General features: G+C 27.8%; 1 protein-coding gene across 1 annotated transcript in view; it reads left to right on the top strand.

Moving 5' to 3' along the window:
- The first annotated feature begins 4,235 nt into the window (after positions 1 to 4,235).
- Positions 4,236 to 24,695, top strand: part of LOC142326045 (E3 ubiquitin-protein ligase CHFR-like) — a 53,313-nt gene continuing 32,853 nt past the window's right edge. Inside the window, exons 1-4 of the mRNA XM_075368139.1 lie at positions 4,236 to 4,579; positions 11,868 to 11,981; positions 14,009 to 14,190; positions 16,538 to 16,730. Coding sequence (XP_075224254.1) covers positions 4,475 to 4,579; positions 11,868 to 11,981; positions 14,009 to 14,190; positions 16,538 to 16,730 — 594 coding nt within the window. The 5' untranslated portion in view covers positions 4,236 to 4,474. The remainder of the gene's footprint in view (positions 4,580 to 11,867; positions 11,982 to 14,008; positions 14,191 to 16,537; positions 16,731 to 24,695) is intronic.

The following is a 24,695-nucleotide window of genomic DNA, read 5'->3' on the forward strand; positions in this document are numbered from 1 at the left end:
ATCAAAGGCATGGAGCTACCAGGCTTACTTTTTGATTTCAGAAAATCAGCCACAACATCTTCCTTTACCCAGGTGGAAGGGAAGTCCGTGCCTGACTTTCTAACCCACTTGGGCTTCAGTTCCTTCTTACATTTGCCTTTCGACATTGCCGCCTAAAGAATCTAAAAACCAAACAAAGCTCACTATCTTAAAAGGGGAACCCAAAAACGTTCCCCCTTTAAGCCTCATCAACAATGAGCTACAGGATTTAACCTGTAAATCCTTAAGTCACTTACACTTCTTAGCTGCTGTTAGATCAGCTGAGTGAGCAATTGCACAATACCACAGATTAATGCATGCACCCAAGGGTTGTAAGCAGACCAACAGTCATTGCCATGCCTTTCAAAACCTGAACAAAAATAGCTTTAAGGGCCCTTGATGAGACAGTGTTCGATAGTGGCAGTACACATGCAACCACTAGCTCAAAGAATGGCCAAATGCAACAAAAAACTCTGGTCATATCAGGAGGACCAGATCTAATAATTACATACTGCTAGATTACTAAATTACAGATTCATAAATGTTGGTCTGGTTTTTGTTTAATATCTACACTGAATTGGCCAATTTAAATTAAATATGACAATGATCTCTATATTCAGGTCAATGATGCCCATTTAATTATAATCGATCAAGGGGGCAAGGAGATTTTAAAATGTTATTCGCAGGATAGATATGAAAGTTTATTTACGTAATTTAATACATGTTAAATAGCTAAGATATTTCTGATGGTATTTGGTCTTAGTTCTTATGCAAAACCCCATAAAGAGGAAGGGGCAAACACACTTTTGAAAACACATTTTTAAATTAAATTTTTTTTGGTTACGAAGCACAGGACTATTTGTGTAGTAAGTACACATGACTGTAAGTTTAAATTCCTCATTTTCTGACTATCCATTCAATCCTGGCTTTGATGAGAATGTTGTGCTACTCTTTTTTGACTTTTAATGTTAAATTGCTTTTTAACACCTTATTCTTATCCATTTCTTTAAAGTCTTATTCTTTCTTAACATTACAATTTTGTTGGTATGATAAGAAATTGATAATTATTTTAGTCATAAACCCATGTTGTGATGAATTAAAAAATAAATCTTCAATCTCACTAGAATGGTCAGTATTTCATGTCAACTACAGTTCAACATTTGCCTTAACTTCTGTGACACCAAGCCAAGCAAAATTATATGAAAAAAAAAGTTAATTTATTATTCATAAATGTTTATTCTGATTGTACATAAAAATGCATTATATACTTCACGTCAGTAAAAGATAGAGTATAAATACAAAACCAAATTATAAAATAAAAAGAATGGGTGTCTTTTAAGTCCATATTAATTATTTATTAAATACAAACATGAAACAACATTAAGGAAAATACATTAAATATAAAAAATTACTACTGTAACATTGTAAAGCATATAATACAATAAGTAAGAAATGCCATTATTATAGACGGAAAGAACAAAAGCAATCTGTTGTTTTTAGTATCCCAGTAGGAGCTTCCTTATGACTGATGCCGATTCCACCATGTTAAATGCCTGAAAAAAGCTTTTATTCTGTGAACATGTGAAACCAGACTTGAAAATTATAAACTGGGAATTAACATAGTGTGAATTCACCTCTTCAACACTTACTCCAGGAAGTTTATAATTGACATGTTTTTTAATAGTTGAAATGAAATGGGTTATCATATTTTTATATAAGAAGTCATTGACAGCTTGATCCAAAGATGAAAGATGTTGAACAAAATAGCAGTCAGTTAAGATATTAACAAATAACTTTTAGGAATATTGATTATCTTTTATGTTTTGTGGAACAAAAAAACAAAAATGAAGGAATTCTTTACATTGTGATGATTTGAGACTCCAATAACTATTGCAATAAAGAGAAAAACAACATTTTTTAAAATCAGATTGTATGGCAAATATAGCAAACTGTAGAACAACATATACCAAACCTACTTTTTGTTTTAAACAGTTTCCTAATACATTTTTATAAAACTTATTACATTTAATTTGATCAATTAGATGAAATTTTATAAATTTTACCTATCTCTTACACATTCTGATTGCACAATTGTTATTAACTATTTCATTAATGTGAATATTGAAATTCAGTTTTATAAATTATTTATCTTATCTTGTCGGGTAGTTCCAAAAAATTGTTAATTAAACTTTGTTAAATTCAATTCCTTTGCTCCTAACCAGGTTTAATTACCCATACATGGTTTATCATAACAAACAAAACAATTTTTTTATGCTATGAGGTGATTAAATAACTGCAGGAAGATCAACAGAGTTATTTTAACAATTGGTAAGTACTGTCAGCCAGCAGAAAATAATATACTTTTAGATAAAGAATTTATAGGGCGACTGTATATTGTATGTCCAATTTTTTTTGCAGTTATTGCTTGTTAATTGATTTGTCCTTACTTTTCCTTTCTTGTGGTCACAATATAGGCAATCCTTATTTATAGAGTGATCTTCAGAGTTCCTGTAAATTTAACAGTGTGTTATAAAAGCCAATTAATAATTAAGAGAAAAATTACTGGATTAAATGTGCTGTTGAAAAATTGTTTATGCCCTTTATCAATTACTTACCACCATACTGCTGAAAGTGAAATCCTAAGTGACAAACTGTTGTATGATTACAATTAATTTAAAAAAAAGAAAAACAAAAGCAGGAAACAATAAATTAATTATTTGCTTCTTCAAGTAATTAAGCCCTAGATACTTAATAAAGTATACTTACTAAGAATTTTATTATTTATTGCATCTACATCAAATACTTTTAACATTAATATAAATGTAGAAAAAAAAAGATTAATTTAATACATTAGAGAGGCATTTTATTTTTCATTCCATTGTACCAGTCACAGATACTTATATAAAATTGAATTAACTTGGATGATTGGATGCAATAAAAATTCTTTGTTCTGAGGGAAGTCATCACATATATCAATCCTCAGGTTGTAGTGAGTTCTGTTAATCCAGTGTTTTGTAGTTCCTAACATATCTGATAAGATTAATAATATCGATGCATTTTCATCTCTGTGGTTAACTTTTCAGAGGCACCTAACAGTTGGCATTTTGTCATATATAAAAACAAACTGTTTTTTGAATTGAAAATAACATTTTTTTAATCAAATTAAGAAATGTTCAATAAAATATACTAGGTCAGTTTCAAAATAATTTTATTATATTAAACTAAAATGTTTGCATAGTCATTTAACAAGTAGGAATATGTATTCAGTTTCAAATCATATCACCTTACAAATTATTCTATTTTGTATTGATTTTATCTTTATGTATTTACACATTACCCTATTACAATATTATATTACTTATTAATTAGTGTGTACTTCAATTTATTTTATGACTCATTTGATGTTAATTTTTCAGTTAATAAAATGGAGAATGTGGGTGCAGGTGCTGTGATCAAGATCAGGTTATTGCCTCATATTTATTTTGTAGAACTGTAAGTGGGGATTAAATTTGCAGTTATGCCAGTAACATCAGGAATTCTTCAGTGGGTATCCTCTTTTTCTGTACACATAAAATGATGTTAATGAAGCAACCCCGTCAATGGAATTATGCTTGACTATACTACTGTGAACTGATTTAATTTACATATTATGACAGATGAACATCAAAATCAATTAACACATTTAGAAGGGTAACATTAATCCAAATAATGAGGTAAAGAAAGAAAAAACACCAACGTATTACTTTGAGCAAAAAATTGAAAAGAGGAGCTTAAAAATAAAGAATTTAACTTATTTAAAAAACTACTTTGGCCTTAATTGTGAGACGATTCAATGATTTACGTGTTGTTCTTATCTATTATATATTGCGAGTAATATAATTTACACCACATTTTGCGAGTGCTATACGTTAGCCAAAAAATAAATCGATAAGGTAAATAGATTATTAAAATACTTATAATCTTAATACACTTCTTATACTAACAAAATTATATTAGTTAAGTAAATATTATTGATGAACGTATGAATTATATACATACGTATGAATCAACGCATTATTATTATTATAATACAGAAAAACATAAATAGATGATAATCACAGATTCTGTTATTTATTTGAATTTATGTGTAATAATTAAGTTCAAGTATATTTGATATGATAAAACAATTTTTTCATGATAACTTTCTTACGGTATTTAATACTTCAATGTTGGTCACTTATACCACTGTTCGTATTGCTCGTGGTTGCTTAGATTATTAATCTCTGTTTGTGTCTAGTTTGAGGCAAGTTGAAATTCTTTTGTTTCGAAGGATTGTTTTCATTGTTGAGCCTCAAAATTATTTATTTAAGTTAAAAAGAGGACGGACTGCTTTTCTTTACTTATGTGCTTCCTCATGGTACTTCGTGATATAATTTAGGTTTTTATTTTTGTGGACTAAATTTAATCATATTACGTTATGCAGGCAGTTAAACGTTCCTTAGGAAAGCAAAATTGTGCGTTTTTGATATACGTTAACCCTAGGAATCAGAAGGAAACTGCTGCCAAAATTAGCAAACCTGAGGTTAGATTATTTGAATATACAATATTTTAGTTAATAAATTATGTAAAAACGAAATAAGTGTGTTGGCATTGCGTGATTATGCATGTACATTTGGATAGTCCTTATACTTCTCTTATTTGTGGGTTTGGTCTTTGTGATTCTACATGTACAGTTGACCTGCAGCGTCAGGTTGAACCCTGTTTTTTTTTTTATGGATTTTTTATGTTGCTTGCATCAAAGATTACAGTAAATTATTGTGTTACTATTTTCAAAAAGTATTATTTTAGGATTAAATTCTTTTTCTAACTACTAATTGATTTCAGTGTTCATAAGAAATATTTTTCTCATGTTTATTATTTTATTTGTGATCGGCAGAAACTTGCCGGTTATACGTGCAAAGCTATTGCAGGTTGTTATCAGTTCAAGATGTCCAGAGGAAGCTAAAATTGGTAAAGTAATTTTATTTTTTACTGAGAGATGTGTGGTTTCTTTGTAGATAGTTAATTATAAAATCGTTTAAAAACCAGTGGTTAATGTAAAAAAGCGATTAAGTGAATGCCCTTATTTGGAGATTTGCCTATTATTGTGGTTTGTGTAAATTTTGTTTTCTTCAGTAAATATTTATTTACTTTCATTACCGTTTATTGAAACCTATTTTGTAAATTTGACAAACTAAAATCTTTATGGTGTGAATTACCATATCAAATTGGTTTTACAGACTGAATCATCTTATTTTGGTTTTTACTTGTTTTAAGGATTAACAATTTGTGATAGTAATGAATGTTACTGTTAATGAATACTTGTTAAAGTATAGAAGAAAGGGTAATTTTGAACATTACTTATCAACTTCAGTTTTGTTCTTACTTTAATATACCATAGTATATATGTGTAGGATCAGGAAAACACAAGATCTAAATGTCAGTAAGCAGGTTTGGACAGCAGGTGACCCATGCAAGGTCATTGGTCCATGCTGCATTACAGTCTATTAGCTACCAGTTTTGTGAGTTATTGAAGCCTATTCAGATGCTAATCTATTCCTTTTTAGAAACTTTTTTTAGAGAGAGGTTAAATAAATTACCAAGGTATAGCAGTACTTAACACAATCTCATGGAACATTTTTCCAAATTTATGTTTAAACAGAGATGTAATCACCACTGAGAGATTAAACCACTTGTGTATGTTTCATCATATGATCCACATGTATGATGAATAATTCTTATGAAGAACACTGTCAGTCATTCTCAATGTCAGACTGATGACTGTTAAGGTTCGTTTGTGGTTTATTCCTTTCTCCATAAAACTAACTCTTTTTCTAACCTTTAACTTTAACCTTGTAATTATGTACAGTTATAGACTCCCCTCTCATTTTTATGAAATTTAGAATATACCTTATTTTAATACTTAACTTACATGCTTAGACTTTGTTACAATTGAAATTATTCATCAGAAACACCTTTCACCTGAGTTACATCCCTTGTAAGTTACCCAGTACCCTAACCAAAAATTTTGTACTTCAGCGCTATTCAACTGTAATATACATTATATTATGTAATTAAGATTATTTACTATGGTGTATTAAAATATGAAAAAGATTGAAGATGATCAAGTCTGGAATTAACCGATGAAAGTATTTATATTAAGAAAGTGTTTATGTATTACATTCCTGATGCTAAGAAATCATTCTGGACTGTGATTATACAATATCAAGGGTGCATTTCTTTGTGTTAAGAAATTTAACTGGATTATTATTAAACTATGAAACTGAATCTTCTGCTTAACTAAATGGATATTTATTTATTAACTACAGGTCGATGCAAGTTACTTATAAGTATTTATATAAACTGGACGGTCCAACTGGATAATTGGGTTGCAGCTTCAAACAGTGGTATCATGAACTCATAAGAGTATTCTGTAGCTATAGAGGAAAAAAATGTGCTTGGTCATAGTATTTTGTTTCTTTTTTTACTGCTTTTTTTTCTAGGAGATAAAAATAAAAAAACATGGTCTATTGAAAATAAGTGCTCGGTGTCGAGCAATTACTTGATCCACGTCAAATTTTTTCATACTGACATGATTAATATAAAAAGTTTTTATAGATTATAATTTCTGGTTACCAACTATTATTGGCAGTAATTATGTTTAGCACTTATTTCCATCTTCAGGAACATAAATGTTAAATATATATTATAAATTCACTTCTAATATTAAATTGAGTAAAATTATTAACCCATTAATTGCCACAATTAAATAAACACTACTTTTATTTATTAATTACTTTATTTCATCTATTTGTAAGTATATAAAGCTAGAAATATTTTCATATCAACAAAAAATTGAGTAATGGCTTACTAATAAAATGGTTCATTTACGCACCTTTGGCCAAAAGCATAATATAAAATGTAACTTTGTAAAAACATAAAAAGAAACCAAACTATTTATAAAACTAGAAAAAAAACAACTATGAATAAACTACATTAAATTGTTTTTAAGTTTATTGTGGATTTATTTTCTTTGCGGTGAATGAAATTCTTTGAAACATTTTGAGTGCAGGTGGACTTTACATTTTATACACAAATATATTTTGTGGTTTTTGCACAGCTTACATCGTCTTCTAGCTTTGTTTGCATGTTCGGAAATAACATGCCCTACTTTGTCCAAATGAATATTTTCCGGCAAACTATTTTTTGAAGGCCGACCTTTGGTTGCCAATGATGGAGAAGGAACATTATCTCCCCGAATTTCAGTGATGCACTGTAGTATTTTTATTTCCTCACTTTTGATCAACAATAATACAAGGTACGACCTAAAGTCAATTTGACTGATTTTATCATGGAATACAAGGCGATATAGTTTCCACGAATTTACTATAACAGAATCGATAACATTACTAACCATTACACCACTTTTTTCCACGCACTTTTATTCTATAGTTTCCAATGCCATTGTCATGAGAATCCACGCCACCCATGAATTTCGTGTATTGTGCTACCATTAATGGCTGACTAATAGTTATATCTTTTCTGCTATATCTTTTTGTATTTGCTAATGGGTAAATTCCATTGTGATTCCTGGCTACTGTCACCACTGCATTATCATTCCATCTAGCTACTGCAAAACTAGTTTTTTTATCAAATGCAAAATCGAATGTACCTCTATCCATCTTCTGCAATACTTTTGAACTCTCTAGTGGGCAATTAGGAAGCCTATTTTCTCTGACAGTGCCGGTAGCAAAATATCCTTTTTCATTGAGTAATTTAAATAGATCATATATCGAAAAAAAATTGTCAAAATAAATTCTATGCTCGTTCGGATGGGATACAACATTTAACAGATCGAGTACTACTTGTGTCCCCAGACCATATTCAGGTTTTTCTTTTTAGCACCTTTTTTGCAAATTTATCATTCTTGTCAAGCAATTTGTTATCGGAAAGGTGCAGGTTCCTTTTTATTGCTCTAAAGGTGTTACGTCTCATTGAATTTCTGACTATTTCAACAACCTTATCTTCATCCTTACTCCAATACATTTCTGTTTGAGGTAACGTATGATAACCAGTCAGTATCGAAATTGCAATAAATCTTTTTAGTAACGCACTATTTAAAGAAAAATCATGCCGATTGTTGTCATGTGCGTATTTTATACTGAACTCTAAAATCATATTCAGCAAATCATTATCAAAATAAAGGAAAAATATTTCAAGGGGTAATTTTCTTGCCAGTTTATTTTCTAAAATTTCTATTTGTCTATGTTCTACTGAAATTGGCAATTCTTTATAAATTGGTTCAATTTTTTCCCATTTTGGAATGTTTGTTTTGGGTTTAGTTTTCGATTTTTTTGGTTTATCCTTGCAATTTGATATTTCAGTATCTTTTTCTGAATGTTCATGAATTTCAAACGTACCTGCTATATCAGTTATTGCTGTAGAAGGGGTCTCGATTAGCAAATTGTCATCAAAATCTTCTTCATCTGTAAGTTCATCAACTTTAAGTGGAATATAAGTCGCGTCAATAGCAGTTGCTTGCGATATGTTGTTATCTTCATCTTCATCTAAAATGGACTGCAATTTATCAAGTGTCAGCAGTTTTTCAAAATTCCACATTTTAAAAAATACTTAAATTATAATGAAATCAACTCGACTCTTGTAAAACTAATGCATGTACATCGTAAATAAACACTATACTAAAAGACGATGTAATATTGTTTGAGATATTTCTTGAGTAAATTTCTATCAATTATAAAAGTAATACCGAATACGTAATCAAAATTTAATAACAAAAAGAAACGCTGTATCAATTCAATAAAATGTTAGAAACTAAACAAAACTACAACGATGTATAAGCAAAACAATGCAACACAAGACTGTGAGAATATTCCAACATAACCTATTACGATGTATGCTTAGCTCATGAGACATCACTCATTATGCCACAGGTGCGTCATCGCACCATTATCTTTAACGACTGCTATTTATAATGATTTTTAAAAACAAGTTATTTTTATCAATTGACAATAAAAAACAAAACGTAGAGATATAATTAAAATAATAATATTATTTATAACAACCACTCTGCTATCCAAATATATTATAAAATGAAACAGTTACACGGCATGTTAAATTACAGTAAGTTTGAATGCAGCTAAACTTAAAAAATAAAAACGTAATCAATTATAACTTATGTTAGGGTGATCAAAGAACTTAACAAAGTAAGGCCAAATTGTAAAAAGTGAAGAAAATTATTTAGAAATTTATAAATAAAATTATTTTAGAAAAAGGTGCGTTTACGCACCACTGGCAAAAAATCGGTTAAAATAAAATTTATATAAAACATAAAAAATTGATCCCCCAAGTAAGTAAAATCAAGCCATACGAATTCGCATCTAACATTAAAGGGGTCTCAACTGTTATGTTTACTGGAATGAAATCAGTTTGGCCAACATAAGAATCAATAATTATTGTTTAAAATCTGCTTGAATAAAATATCATTATCAAAATTTGTTTGTTTGTTTATCAGATTGTTGTTATTTAAGTATATATGAATTTTTTCTAAAATATTTGTTTTATTAAGATTATTACAGTATTTGAGAATATTAATAAAATTTTTCGGTTTGTAATTATGATTCTGTTCTAAAATAAGTTTGGCAAAATTAGATAATTCTTTGGGTCCTTTATTTATACAGTTTATGTGTTCTTTAATCCTAGTCGAAAAGATCGATTAGTCATACCGATCTATTCCAAATTACAGTCTGCGCATTTCAAACTGTATACACCCTGTTTATCTAAATTAAATTTGTTATTACTTTTCATTGTTTTTGAAGGATCTGTATTATTTATATAATTCTTTATTGTTCATTATGTAATCAGTTTTTAATTTGAATAATTTAAAGATTTTATTGAATTTTCTGTAATTTATATTATATTTAATTTTAACATATTCACTTCCATTAATATTATTTGTTAACTTTATTTTATTTTTTTATATATATTTTATTTTTTATTTTAGTATATAATTTATTTATTAAGTTATCGTATTTGTATGTCGATATCGAATCTATTATTATAGTCTTTACTAATATTTACTTCTAAAAAATTGATACTATTGTTGTTTTCTCGACTTAATAAACTTAATGTTATTGTTTAAGAGTTCATTTCTTATATAGGAACCCACTAAACATGATACTATAGTTCATCATAACTAATTTCATCCTTGGAATCATAAAATAGCAACCATTAACACCTTAATTTAGAGCATAAAATATTTAAAACATAAAATTAAACAATGAATTAATATTAAATATATCACTATAACTAATGAATACAATGATAACTCGGTACATACAATGATGGTCAGTTAATTTTTGTTTTCTACTGTTCCAAATGGTGTCCTTTGAGTTGTTTTTGTTTAAAGCAAGATTCTTGAAACATCTAAGAGCATTTAAAAATAGAAACAAAAGTTTTTCAAATATGGCAAATCACTTGATTTCAAAAGGATACAAAATTATAGATTTAGTAAGTAAATGTAAAATATTAGAAATTTGTAATATTAAAAACAAACTGTAGCTTTTGGAGAAATATTATCTTTATAAATATAAAAACTTCAATTTAGTAAACCAACAGGTTAATTTTGAGCAGGATGATTTCTGTTTAAGTTGGTAGGTCTGTATAATAGAAATTTAATATCTTAACTAATAATTTTAATCAGTCATGACGTAGTTGACAAAGTACCTTAATGATGTTAATTGTAATATTTTTAATAACTGATGAGGATTGAAAAGGCCTTATTAGATTGTAGGTAGGATCACTCTTGCTTTATATATTTGTATATGGTGGTTTATAAATATTAAATACATATATATATATATATATATAGGTTATTATGTTTCTGAAAATTCAAATAATTCATCAACATATGAATGAATACTGTGCCCATTAAGGTAAAAAAAAAACGCGAAAAACAAAAAAAATTAATACCAATAATCGACTTTAGTGGGACTCCGCTTCATCAGTCTGTACATAATTCTACAATTTCATCAATAAATAACAAAAAAAAGATAAGAACTTAAAAATTTAGAAAACAAATCCTAACAACCACAAAATTTGTAACAACACAACTTTACTGCCATACTGGAACCCAGAATAATTAAAACCAGCAATTATTACAAGCATAGATGTGTGTCGTTTCTCATATCTATGTGAAACTTTTAAACAGTTTTTTTAATTTTAGATTTACATAATCAAAGTTATGGCAGTGTAGTTGTGTTATTACAAATTTTGTGTTTATTTTTTTTACATATTTAAGATTTATTTTTATTTTTTTTATTTGATATAACTATAGAACTGTATACTGGCTGATTATGTGGGATCCTGCGAAAGTTGTCTGTTGGTATTAGTTTTTTAGAATTTTCTGTTACTGTGTTTTTGTGGTTAAGTTGTTACTTTTTGATTACGTATATATATAATGAAGAGCCAGGTAGTTTTGGCATTTTTCACATGTTACAAATGTAATTGGGGATAAATTTGTATTGTTAGTTTGAAATAAACAATTACATTTTTTTTCTCTATGTTTATAAGATTTATCATGTTTAAGTAAGAAAGACTGTAAGGATTGTGATAAAAATAAATATGAAACTGTGGATGACTAAAAAGTAAAGCATTTTTGTAAAAGCTTATAATTTTGAAATGGTAGACAGATTTTCACTTCAATGTCAGATTGTATAAGAAATATTAGTTACAGGTATTGATAATTTTTAGAGAATTTAGCTATGATTTTACTATGTTATTTGAGGTTAATGTTGCTTTATGTTTTGTTTTAGTTTGTAATTGGTCGAACTTCCAACTGTGATCTTACTATTATTAATCCAGTCATCTCAAGAAAGCATTGTTTCTTTAAGTGTGATGAAAATGGAATGTGGTCCATTACTGATACTGTAAGTGTGTTTATTAAGCAATAAATATATATAATTTATTATTTTTACTTCTAATATTGGTACATGATATAAAAGTTATTTGAGATTAGGTTTCTATTGAAGTCTATTTTTAATTGGTAATTCTGAGCAATTTCATGATCACTTCAATTTTGATCATACTTTAATATGCCATAGATGTATGCTTAAGGTCAGGAAAACACAAGATTTAAATGTTGGAAAGCAGGTTTGACAGCAGGATGACCTGTGTAAGGTAAAGGCCCTGCTGCATTTTCAGTACTCTAGGCAGTTAGTTATCAGTTTTATGAGTTATCAACACTAATCTATATATAACTGGATAGGGGATTCCATGTATTGGAATTGGTATAAAGTAGCACCACCAAATGAATAGCTAGAACTAAATAAAATGAAACTGCGCATGCCCAGAGGTAAGTGTAAGAGTAGGATAAAACCATGTTTCAAACAGATGCAGTAAAAGTGTTCTGATTTTTTATTTTGAACACTGATCTCTATATAACTATGTATCTGAAAAATTAGTCCAGCAGATCTGGAGATATAATGCGAGTAAGAGGCCAATACTGTACACACAAGTACATACGAACATTAATATCTGTAAAATTTCCATCTGGTTTTTTTGGATTCCTAAGGTGTCAAAACATCAAAATCTGGTGAAACCACGTATGTCCAAATTGAACCAATATAATAATAATAGAAGGGAAAGCCCTTCTAGTGTTACAGCTCTGCTATAGTGCTATCTAGGAAAGTAAAATTTAACATGAAAGTTGCTACATAATATGATTTTGAATTTGGAATTGCATAGAGTTTCTTGTAGTTTTATTTACAAAGTTTTTAAAGAATCAAAAGATTTAAAGATTATCACAACTTAAGTGTAAAATAGGGTATTGAACTTCAAAAAATCTAAAATTAAGTTTTATTGAATTTTTTGTGTAGATTATAAAGATGAGCCTAATTTTTTCAGCTTGTCCAAATAATTGTTTTTTCTTCAGAATATTTTACTGAAGAGGATGTAGTCAAGTTCCATTTCAAAAATTTATTTAAAAAATTACCATTTACAAAAGTACCATTTTTCAAATAAGAAAAATTTACTCTGAGTCACGGTTGTGGTTTTGATTTTTCTTATCCATTTAGTTTGATTTAGGAGGGGTAAAAAGCATAGCATTACCTAGTTGGTATGTCCTCTAGTGGACTTTCTTGACATCCTTTATTCCCTTAGATTAGAAACAAACTCTAGGCAAGCCTGTCATCGGCAGAGTGTTCATTCCACCGAGCTCCACCAAAAAGTCAGTCCCCCCAGTTGCTTACTGGCTCTACCAGTAGAAGATTATGAAATGTAGTGGTTGATTGATTTCCTGTAGACCTTTCAGGCAACTCTTGAATCAAACTTTGTCAATATTAATGTTTCTGTTGTTCTTATGGGCATAACAACTGTTAATATATTCTTCATAACTACTGGAAAGCTGCTATACTTTTTCACAAATAATTTTTTCTCTGCCGTATTTCCAGTAATCAGGTAGGTTATATAATAAACCTTCCTGCCTTGTTAACACTTATATTACAAATATTTGCTTCTCTAAAACATGCAAGCTTCATAAAGTCTCGTGATTTATAAAGAGAGAATAATGATTTGTAAACAATAGAAAACCGATTTTTTCTTCTAAGTCTTTTACTGTATGTCTATAAATCTTAAATTGCTAATAAATAATTAGATAAATCTAATAACTTATTAATGAGCCTAAAAGATAAAAAACTACTGCAAATTAATTTTTTTATCGAGAAGTTATATTATTATTGATTGGTTGAATAAATATATGTTCTAGTATTTAATATGTTTGCTGCAGTGGATCAGACTTTTGAAACAAAACAATAAATAAATAAACATTTAACTGTATTTTAGCTTAAATATTTTTTTATAATATTTTGGATCTATTGTCTTGATTTTAATCTTAAGCCAATTGACTGCAGAATTTATATCAGATTCTTTTCTTAATGTAGTGTTTAAATTTTTTTAGAGCACATCTGGTACTTATGTTAACAAAGAACGTATTCTCAGCAATAATCCGCATGCCTTACGTGATGAAGATGTTATAACATTAACAGGACCATACAGTTATCCATTTCATTTTTATACTGGTGATGTAGAAGAAGTATTTAAGAGAAAAAAATTGAAAGGAAAGACCAATATACCAGAAAAGTAAGTTGTTAAATTAGTTTTTATTAAACATTAGTGGACCTGAAACTATTTTTGTTAATACAAATTCTCAGCTAAAAAAAAATTTAATCTAGTTTGTATTAATCTATCTATACTTGTGTCATTGCTAAAATGTAGTCTTTTTTTAGTTTAATATATAAAAATAAAATTACACGTAGGGATACTTCCGATGTTGTATATGATGTAGAAGGTAATGTAAGTACTGTGAAGGTACTGTGTGTTTACATTAATAATAAATAGTTTAAATATTTTCTTACAACTGAGATGTTTTAATTATGTATTTTTGTGTACATCTGATATTACTTTTCTGTGATTAACTGTAATCTTAATGTACAGTGTAAACCTTCAGTGAATTAATTCTAGGAATCTAAGCTTTTCTAAAAATACCCAGATTGTACATTGTGTATTTTTCTTATTTTAAATTGGCTGTTAGTTACCTTCACTGTTTTACTTCTACATATAAAACATGATATTTCTTCTTTCATAATTTATAAATAGGTTTCCAGAATCTATTCTTTGATCTTTTTGTTTACTTCACTTAGGGTAAAGGGCAATTTAAATCTTTCCACTCAGTTAGTTACTGACATTTAATGTATTACGCGTGCAAAAGAAATAAAAGTTTCATATATAAACATAAAATGAATGCTTATGTTTTTGAAAATATTTGTTTGGTATTTAGAAAATGGTAGAACAAATTCAACGTTGCTGAATAAATAGGGTTTTTGGCTTTTTCTATATTGGCATGTAGGAAAACAGAGAATCATTTTTATTTTCATTGAGAAATAGATTAAGAAAAATTTGTTTAGTTTGTGAATTGGTTTAAAACTCCTCTTTGTAACTCGATTCTCCATTGAATTGATTACAAAGTTTTGTGTACTGTAATGGATGGTTTGGTCATTTTAAAATTAGAAATAACATGTATTATAGTGAAGAGTAATAACATTTAATCTAATATGTTAAAAATGCTGGTGATATATCATCCATAGATAAGCCATCGTAAGAGTATTTCGATGTGAGATGCGTAAACATTCAGATATGAATGAATAGTTTGGTGGATTGTACAGACATGAAATTTTCAATACAGATTGAAACAGTAGGATTTTTTTTTAATTTAACATTGATTGGATAATAATTAATTAATTAATTAATTCTAAAATGAAAGTCATGTAGGAACATTAGACATAAACTTGGTTTTTTTATTTGTACAAATCCCTATAATTAATTTGTAGGCAGACTGTTATGAAGTCTATTGATGTGAGGTTGGATGAAAAAATCAACTGTGTTGGCCCATTTATTTGTAATTTCTCTAGCCACCATATATTCTGATAACATTTTTATTCAAGAAAAGTTGAAAAACCAATCTACTGATTGATTACTAGAAGAAGAAGAAGAAAGAAGGTGTTAGAAACAAATCTATTTAAAAATTCTATGGAATCAAGTTACACCATATAGTTACCTATGGAATCAAGATTTGTTACACCAATTTTTTTTTTAAATTTAATATATTGTCATCATGGAATAAGTAAATAACTAACTAATCATAGGTTGTACTTGAGTAGTCTAAAAAAGTACTCTTGGGGAGCATTTGGGACCTTGAACTATATGGAACATGATAGAAGTGGGATTCCTTGATTATGACTGCTGGCTTTATTTTCCAACTGTAATGTATTACTGTAACTGCTGTGATGTATTAATGCTATCTTAATGGCCAACTTAAAAAAATTCACTAATTTACTCAAAGTAAGTGATGGATTGGCAGGCTATAAAAAATTATATGCTGTATATTTTCATACTTGCAATAATCTTCAACAAAGTTTTCATTACTTCCCTTGACCGAAGATGACAAATAAATCATCATCTTACATTCTGATGTTCATCTATTTCATGTCACTACATTTTATACTCCCATAAATTTTTTTAATCATTACAACACTACTTTTTAGCTTAAATTTAACAAACTTATCAAAATGTTCATTTATCTTTCCTAACTTGCTTCTAAAACATTTTTTAAATATTTATTTCAGTGTTTTGGTTAAAAATTTTGAGGATGCTCTGATGTAATGATGTAATGTGGTGGCTTATTACTTTCTGGGTACTTTATAAAAATAAAAGAATAAGGTAAAGCGCTAAATAAAATATAACGTTTAATTGAATTTTTCGGTTATGTAGAGTTTTTTACAGTAGTTATTTGCCTGTCAATATTTCTCTGATAGGAATAAAATTGAAAATGAAAAGATTAAAAGAGAAATTAATAAAAATGTGCCTGCGTCACAAAATCCTGTCTTAATTACTTAATTAGTAGTGTAGATGATGAATGTTATGATTGCAGTGCGAATAATGAACTGATCAATGTCGGTGGAAATTTTGAAGGCTCCAATGATGTCGTTTTTAATACAAATAATAATAAAGATGATGATTTTAATAAAAATTTGAAACCTAATGATGATGATATACCTGATATTGCTACTCAAGAAGAAGAAAATAACAATAGTCGTACAATTCAACATTTACAAGAAAATATTGTAAGTAAAATCTATAAACTATTTAGCATGTAATATAACCAATATGTAAATGAGTCATTTTATACAGTAGTCATTAACTGAATTCACCAATTGAAAGGTATTTTGTTGTTATTAGTTATGTCTTGCTAAATTATTATTAATATTGAAAAGAAAAATAATATATTGTATCATATACTGAGAGAAATCAGTTATTTGGTTTCAGGCTTGAGAGCTCTTAATGTAAAATAAGTATTGTCGCATAATTTCTCTTTATTTCAATAACTTAAATATAATTGATTGATTTTGCTCATAACCTTATTTGGTAGTTCATCATTGTGTTTATGAATTTAAATTTGCAAATGCAATAATATTACTATTATTTATTTTTCAATAATATATTTAGTATATCAGAGTCTTATCAAAATAAATGTATTTGTTAGTTTTTCCTTATATGTGTATGTGTGATATGTGTATGTGTCATATGTGTATACATGCTTCTTACATATTCACAATGGATATTTGTCTTTTATATTATTCAATTTTTTCTACTTTTATAAGTTATGTTATTTCAGTAATTAAAAAACATTAAAATAATAAATTTTTATATTTATCTTAGTTGATCTTCTATATACAAATGTGCACATTTTTTCTTAATGTAATTGCCAACATAATTGGCTATTTGATTGCCTTATGATAAATCCTTTGTGACAATATGATTAGTTCATAACATACGAAATAGATCATTATGACAATATTACAATTTAGTTCATAGTTTTGTATTTATTAAAGAAAAAATTCATAACATACGCAATAAATCATTATGACAATATTACAATTTGGTTCATAGTTTTGTATTTATTAAAGAAAAAAATCTGATGTGGACACCACATGTCTTCCTTGTACGGTTATTAAATTACATATACTCATTTTTTGCTGTACTTCATTTAAACTTCTACTGGTTAAACTTTATTTAACCAGTATACAGGAGTTCACTAAATGGAATAGTTATTAGCAAAATCTAAAATTTTGCTAATCAGCAACTCATGAAGATACAAATAATACTGATCTAGAATAGTATATTATGTAACAAGAGTTATCAAAAGCATATTATGCACAAGTGAAAAAAGTTACACATTTTTCACGAGTGCGTAATATGTGTTACAAGTCAGTTTATGAACTATACTTTTTCTGTGACCAGAATCACTTCCCCATAACAAAAAGAAAAATATGTCATAAGATAGTTACATTTTTATTAAATAAAAATTTTAATTTGAAGGATAAAGTATTTTGAAATTAATAATTTATAAATCATTCTTATAAATGAAAATAATTTTTCTAGTAAAGTAAATACAAAATTTAAAAAAATATATTACATGAATTCAAATGTCAATGGTAATTAATAAAATAATTTTCAACAATCTCTTTAAATTGAATACAAATCAAAAAGATATAGTTTAGTATAAACATAACATTATATTTTATTCTGTAAAATAAATAAAATGATTTTAAAAAATATATACAATTTTTAGGAGATTTTGCTAAGAAAATCCAAAAATAATACGATTCTAAATTATAATTTTCAATTAATTATAAGGAAAATATACAAGGTTATTACCATCATAACATTCAGTTATTCTAAATGTCGATTGCCCAGTTGATTGCAATCAAAAAGGGAGGTACACAACTAGATGTTACAACTGTCCTAAATACAAAAATACAATATTCTGTGGCTGATCTTTTTTGAGATTGTGTAAGAAGTAAAACAAGAGATAGGCTTTGGAAATAAAATTATTATAATATATTAAGATCATGCTTAATGTTTAAAAAAAAATTGTTTTTCGCGAGCAAATTATTTCTAAATCTGAAAGAAAATAGGCACCTAAGATTTGGGACACAGATTTGAACCATATTGCGTGTATGAATAGTACACTCTTTATGTGTCATGACAAAATACTAACACGCAATATTCAAATATACTCAAGAAAAATGGCTCTAAAAAACTTTGTTTCATGTCGCTCAGGTAGGTATGTGGTGTAAGTGAGTGAGAATGTGTCTGATCCATAACCAAGCACAGATCAGTTTGAATCTGACTTCATATATGTATATTCTTTTTTTTAACTTTTTTTTTTAATTTAAATATATTGATTTATTAATAATTATTAATTTCTAATTGTAAAAATTTTTTGAATTGAAAAGAAAAGTACATTTTATCATTTTTTTTGTGTTTTTATTATTATTTATTGTTAAAAATTTGTTTAAATAACAGTGTAATAATTATTCATAAATCAATATATTTAATTTTAAAAAAAAGTTTAAAAAAATATGAAGTTGGGTTCGTACTGATGTGCCTTCCCTTTGTATCCAAATATTTCATTAATAAAAATTTTATTTTGCTATAACTCTGGAACCAATGAAAATAAGTACCTCTTATGATTTATCATTGAAAAGCTCTCAATGAGGGCTTATTACTATAGTTAAGAAGTTCAAAATCCAAATGCTTTGGATTTTTGACTTTTTTGGCTCAGTCGATTGCATTCAAAAGGGGAAGTGTACGACTAGGTATTACAACAGAGTCCTAAATATAAAATTTCAACATTCTACGACTAATCATTTTTCAGTTAGGCAAGATACATATGTACGTACATACAGAAGCCTCGCTGAAACTAGTCAAAATGGATTCAGGAATGGTTAAAATGGATATTTCTGTTGAAATTTGAAAACTGAAATTTTTTACGATTACAATACTTCCTTTACTTTGTACAAGGAAATAAAAAAAAGAAAATCTTAATATGATACAAATAATGTTAAGTCTGAGCTTTTAACATTGTGCATTTAAATACATTTAATAAATATGTTATTTATGGTTTAACAGAGAAATGCCATACAATGTTTATTTTTTCCCAAGAGCATATGTATTCCCATCAGTCATATTTTACCATGTGAAATTATGACATCCGTGTCATAATGAGTCAGTTATATTTATGATATAAATCCAAGATGGCTGGTTGCTATTCTGTTTATTTAAATCAGAAAAACCAGTTATATAGTAAAACCTTTTACAACAATGTTCTTTTAACGAGGAAAAAATGTATTTATACTGGGGTTTATTGTATTAATGAGACTTTATTCTATTTTGAAATATATGTTTTGTGGAAAACAATTTCTAATACATAAAAATTATGGGTATTGTTTGTATCAAATTACCCAACTATATTAATTGTATTAAATTGTTGGTAATGATAGCTCATTTCGTTACACAAAGGGTAAAGAATTGCAGGAGTTCTTATTTTTCCTCTCCTGTCAGTTTTAACATAATTTGTTTCATCTCTTTGAATATGTTTTCAAAAAAATGTTACAAAAAATGTACAACTTTTTTGATTCTAACATGAACTTTTACAGGCATTTGGGATGTGGCCATAAAGTAATTGAGGTCAGAAACATGAAGGGATAATAAATAATAAACTATGTAGATCATATTAAAAATAATGAATATATTCAAATATTGAAAATAATATTTTCAAATATTGGAGATATATTGATTTGAAATTTGTAACAGTAAACTAAGAACTCAAATTCTTAAAAATTACATACAATAAAAATTAGTAATGGTAGTTTTAATCTTTCTTATCTGCGGTTTGTAAAATAAGTTAAAACTAGTGGCTGATGCATCTAATGGATAAAGCAGTTAAGCCTCCTTCTCCTGATAAAAGCTAAATAAAAATTTAGGGTTTTAGATTTATACCCTAATCCTCAAGAAGTGTAAAAAGGTTGAAACTTGGGCTGTAGGAATGCAACCACTGACCTGATGAAATCAATCTATAGGTTATTCAAGTTAATTTGTTGTTAATGGGACATGCAGAACTTGTATCTTGTTGAAGATAACAGTCACTGTAATCAACTGTATAAGAGAAAAAATCTAAAACAATTTCTTGATAACATTCTGCAGTACTTGAGTAAAAAATAGTGGCATGGTACTTGTATAGATTTTTTTTTGCTGATCATATTTTGAATTTTTGTATCTACTTTAGTGAAACTAACCATCATTTGAGAAAATAAATGAAATGAATTGAGAAAAAAATGATTGAAAAACACAGTTACAATATCATCTCAATTAAAAGAAACTTCAGCAGAAGGCTGCACATGGGTTAAAGTTTTAATTTTTATAAGAAAGAAATCTTATACAGGCTTCTCATGGAAATCTTACACAGAGTCGGCTGTGCACAGAACTATACATGTGCAAGATATGGCTACACACTGTGTGGATTGTCTGGGTGATGTACCATGAGAAGCGATTACATGCCATCTAACCTGGTCTTTCATTTCTCATGTATGAATGTTATTTCTTCAAACAAGTAAAATTTTACTTTTTTATTAAGTAAATTGATTAAAATTTGAACATGCTGATCAGCTTGGGGAGAAGTTTAATATTAATTATTCAGAAGTTTGTAATTTCATTTTTAGAATAATTAATTTTATTTTAATTATTGAAGTAGCAAAAAATCTTTCTATGTAATTATAAATTTTTAATTATTATTTAAGATTAATTTTCTTGAGAAGTCTGGTTTGAAGAAGTAACGCATCTGCAAAAGCACTAAATAGAGATAATAAAAAAGAAAAACATTTAATGAAACTTTTATAAATTAATAAAATAACTATTATTCATTCAATTTTGTAACAATTTTTCTATTCATAATTAGAAAAAAAGTGCTTTTACTTACTATGAAAAAAATCAGCTTATGATACTGTGATATCATGTAAAGCAGGGGTGGCCAACTTTTCTGTATATAAGATCGACTTAAAAAGTGTGTCGTGATAGACTCGTCATAGACGTAGTCTAAGGGGGAAGAAGGAGTGTGAAATGCATTCTATGTTTATACACTGTGTTTCAGTATAAGGTGCATTCCAGCGAGGTATGGGTAGATAAGTAAAATATATTATTTTTTAAATCACTTATTAAGTTTTTGAGATATAGGCTCATGAAGAAAATAAATTTTCAGACCCAACTTTTGATAGCAGCATTCCGTACATGCGGTACCTAAAAAATTTGATTTTCTGACACTTTTTCTAGATAATTTTTACTAACTTAAAATGATCACAGTGTCAGGCTGTCAGAATTCTAGGAATTTATGACTTTGGCAAATTCCCAGAATGCATTAAACAAATCCTAGAAAGTTTTGTCTTCTGCAATCGCTTCAAAGTCCATGGTACACGGAATTCCATCCGAGACATTGCGAGCAATCGACCAAAATTGGCCTCGCATCGACTTGTTGGCCACCCCTGATGTAGAGTAATTCAGGAGGAAACTGAAATAATTTGGGAACTGATTCTAGTGCTTGAAATAAGGAAAAAAGTTATACAAATATATGCCTGTGGTGTTACTGAGTTATGGCTAGTGAAAACATTTGCTTGGATTTCAGTTCTGGTGAAATGAGTTCATACTGAAATTTTTTAGGTGTTAAAAGCAGTAAAGTTGATGGTTTATTAGGTTTTTTGAAAAATTTAATAAAAAGGTCCCAGAACTGATTCTTCCCTAGTTTTCATGATATCCAATGTAAAACAGAAAGATTTAATGAAGAAAAACATATTTTTTTTAGGTTTTAAGTACAATAATTTTGTTAAATGACTAATAAATGCATAAATTTTATTATCAACACTTGTAGAGAATTTAATTAGAAGAAAATCGATGTAATAAAGTATATGAAAACAAAAAATTTCACCTTTTATTATTAACAACAAAATGTCTGGACGTATCATGCGGAAGCAAGATTCAAGACTTCTGAAGCAGCTAGTACAGTACAATATAGATTTGTAAAACACCAAGACAGGATATAGATGGATCAGGGAAATAAGAGAGGATCTGAAGGAAATTGGCTTTACATGAGAAGACACCACAGATAAAATAAAATTAAACAAGAAAATCAAGAACAAAAACATTCATTTCACACTCACAAAAAAAAATTCACAACAAACGTTTTCAACGCTAGAAAGTGGTATAAAGATTGGAACATATGAAAACGACCTGGGAGGGACGCAAGGCCTAAAACTAGTCCAGTTGAAGAGACTTGGATAGTGGACTGACTGAAGTGATTGTATTTGGTCATAAAAGATATAATAATAACAAAACTTAACAGAACACTGTTATGAATTTGAAAAAACTATTTTTAGTACAAAAAAGTGTTTTTAGTACATTAAATTTAGACATTTGAAAAATGAGGTTGGCAACACTATCTATACTTCAAAATTAATTTGAATACTACTCATTATTGTTACAAAATTGTGGTTATGTGTTAATAGTAAACATTAGGTGGTTTGGGTTTTTGATTGTGTTTAATTATTTTTGAGAATAAAGTTATGCAGTGTTTATTTACTTTAAACCAATTGATTCCAATTGAATCTGAATTTAAACAAAGTGAAATTCTGTTTTAAATTCTTTGTTTTTAAAAACTCCACATTTTCCTCTCATGGGGATGGATGAAATATAAGATATACAAGCAGAAAGTAGACACATGTGATGAATTAATCGCTTGCATTTTCAATGCTGCTGCCCTCATCAAGAAATGTGAAGATATCATTAGTTTGGTAACAGAAAATGTAATGAAACAAGTTGAAAAGTGCATTGTTAATGTTGGGATTTTCAAACATTTATTGTAAATTAATGCATTATAAATCCCAGTGGGTTTTTAAAGTAAATTAAAAGTATTTTAATGTTTCAAAGTTCTAAATCTATTGTATTAAAAACAGCTGTTTTTAATTTTTACAAATCATAATATTTTTATGTTAATTTTCGTAATGTTCTGTTTTTAATAACGGGTCAATCCATTTGAAGTGACCCAGGGGTGGTTGCTTGACCAATTAAAAAAAATAGAAACTTACCCATTTGTTTCCTACATGCCTCAGGACCTTAAACTATTTTTTTTAATTTTTTATTTAAACAGTTTGCTTGTGGCGGCTTTTTTTGTGGAAGGATGAAACAAAAAGCAATTTATTCATATTTTCTCAACTTAAAAGATTGTTCCAGTGGTTTATTTACCTATCTATCTTCTTTTTATGAGAAAATTACCAATAAAGTTGAACACGAAAAACTGAAATTTCACTTTTGGTATTTTTTCTCAAGAGACAGGCACACAGTTTGAATTATTTTTTAATAATTAGATATATGTTAGTAGTTTTACCATAAATAATATTAATGGTGATATTATTTATGAAAACCCCTAAATTTTTGTGAACTAATTTGAAAACAAATTATCTTATATTAATATAAGATAATATTTTTTGTTTTTCGTAGACTTTATTATACCAATTTTCTCAGAACTAAATTTTCTACAAATTTTGATAGTAGAATTTATGCATTTATTAGTCGTTTAACAAAGTTATTGTTCTTAAAAATCTAAAAGAAACATGTTTTCCTTACAAAATTGTTTTACATTGGATATCATGAAAACTAGGAAAGATACAATTCTGGAACCTGTTTTATTCCATTTTTCAGTCAAAAAACGGAGAAAACCATCTTAAAAATTTCAGTGCAACCTCATTTCACTGAGGGTATTGAAATTCAGGTGAAATGTTTTGTTTGTAATAACTTTATATCAAATCGTTTACAGATGTATGTTTGTATAAACGTTTTTCCTTGTTTCAAGTTTTAGAATCACCTGCCAAATTGTTTCCCGTATCTCCTGAATTATACTGTATGTGTACATTTGTTTATTAACGTAACCATTTTACTCGTCTAGGATATCTACTTCAGTATTCACTGCAGCTTGAATAGCTTTAATTCATATAGCTTCCACCACATCACAATTTTTGATGCTACAAGCTGTTGTATCATATTGAGAGAATATTTTACTGTGAGAGTTAATTGTTTTATACTTAGCTGTTGACAGGATTTTAAAATAGATAGTAAAATTATTTTTAGGTTAATTTTTTAAAAAAAATTTACAAGAAATGTTTTTACAAATTACAATTTTTTTTACAAAAATTTTTACAAGT

Source organism: Lycorma delicatula, chromosome 6, assembly GCF_047948215.1.
Source record: "Lycorma delicatula isolate Av1 chromosome 6, ASM4794821v1, whole genome shotgun sequence".
Taxonomy (NCBI): Eukaryota; Metazoa; Arthropoda; class Insecta; order Hemiptera; family Fulgoridae; genus Lycorma; species Lycorma delicatula.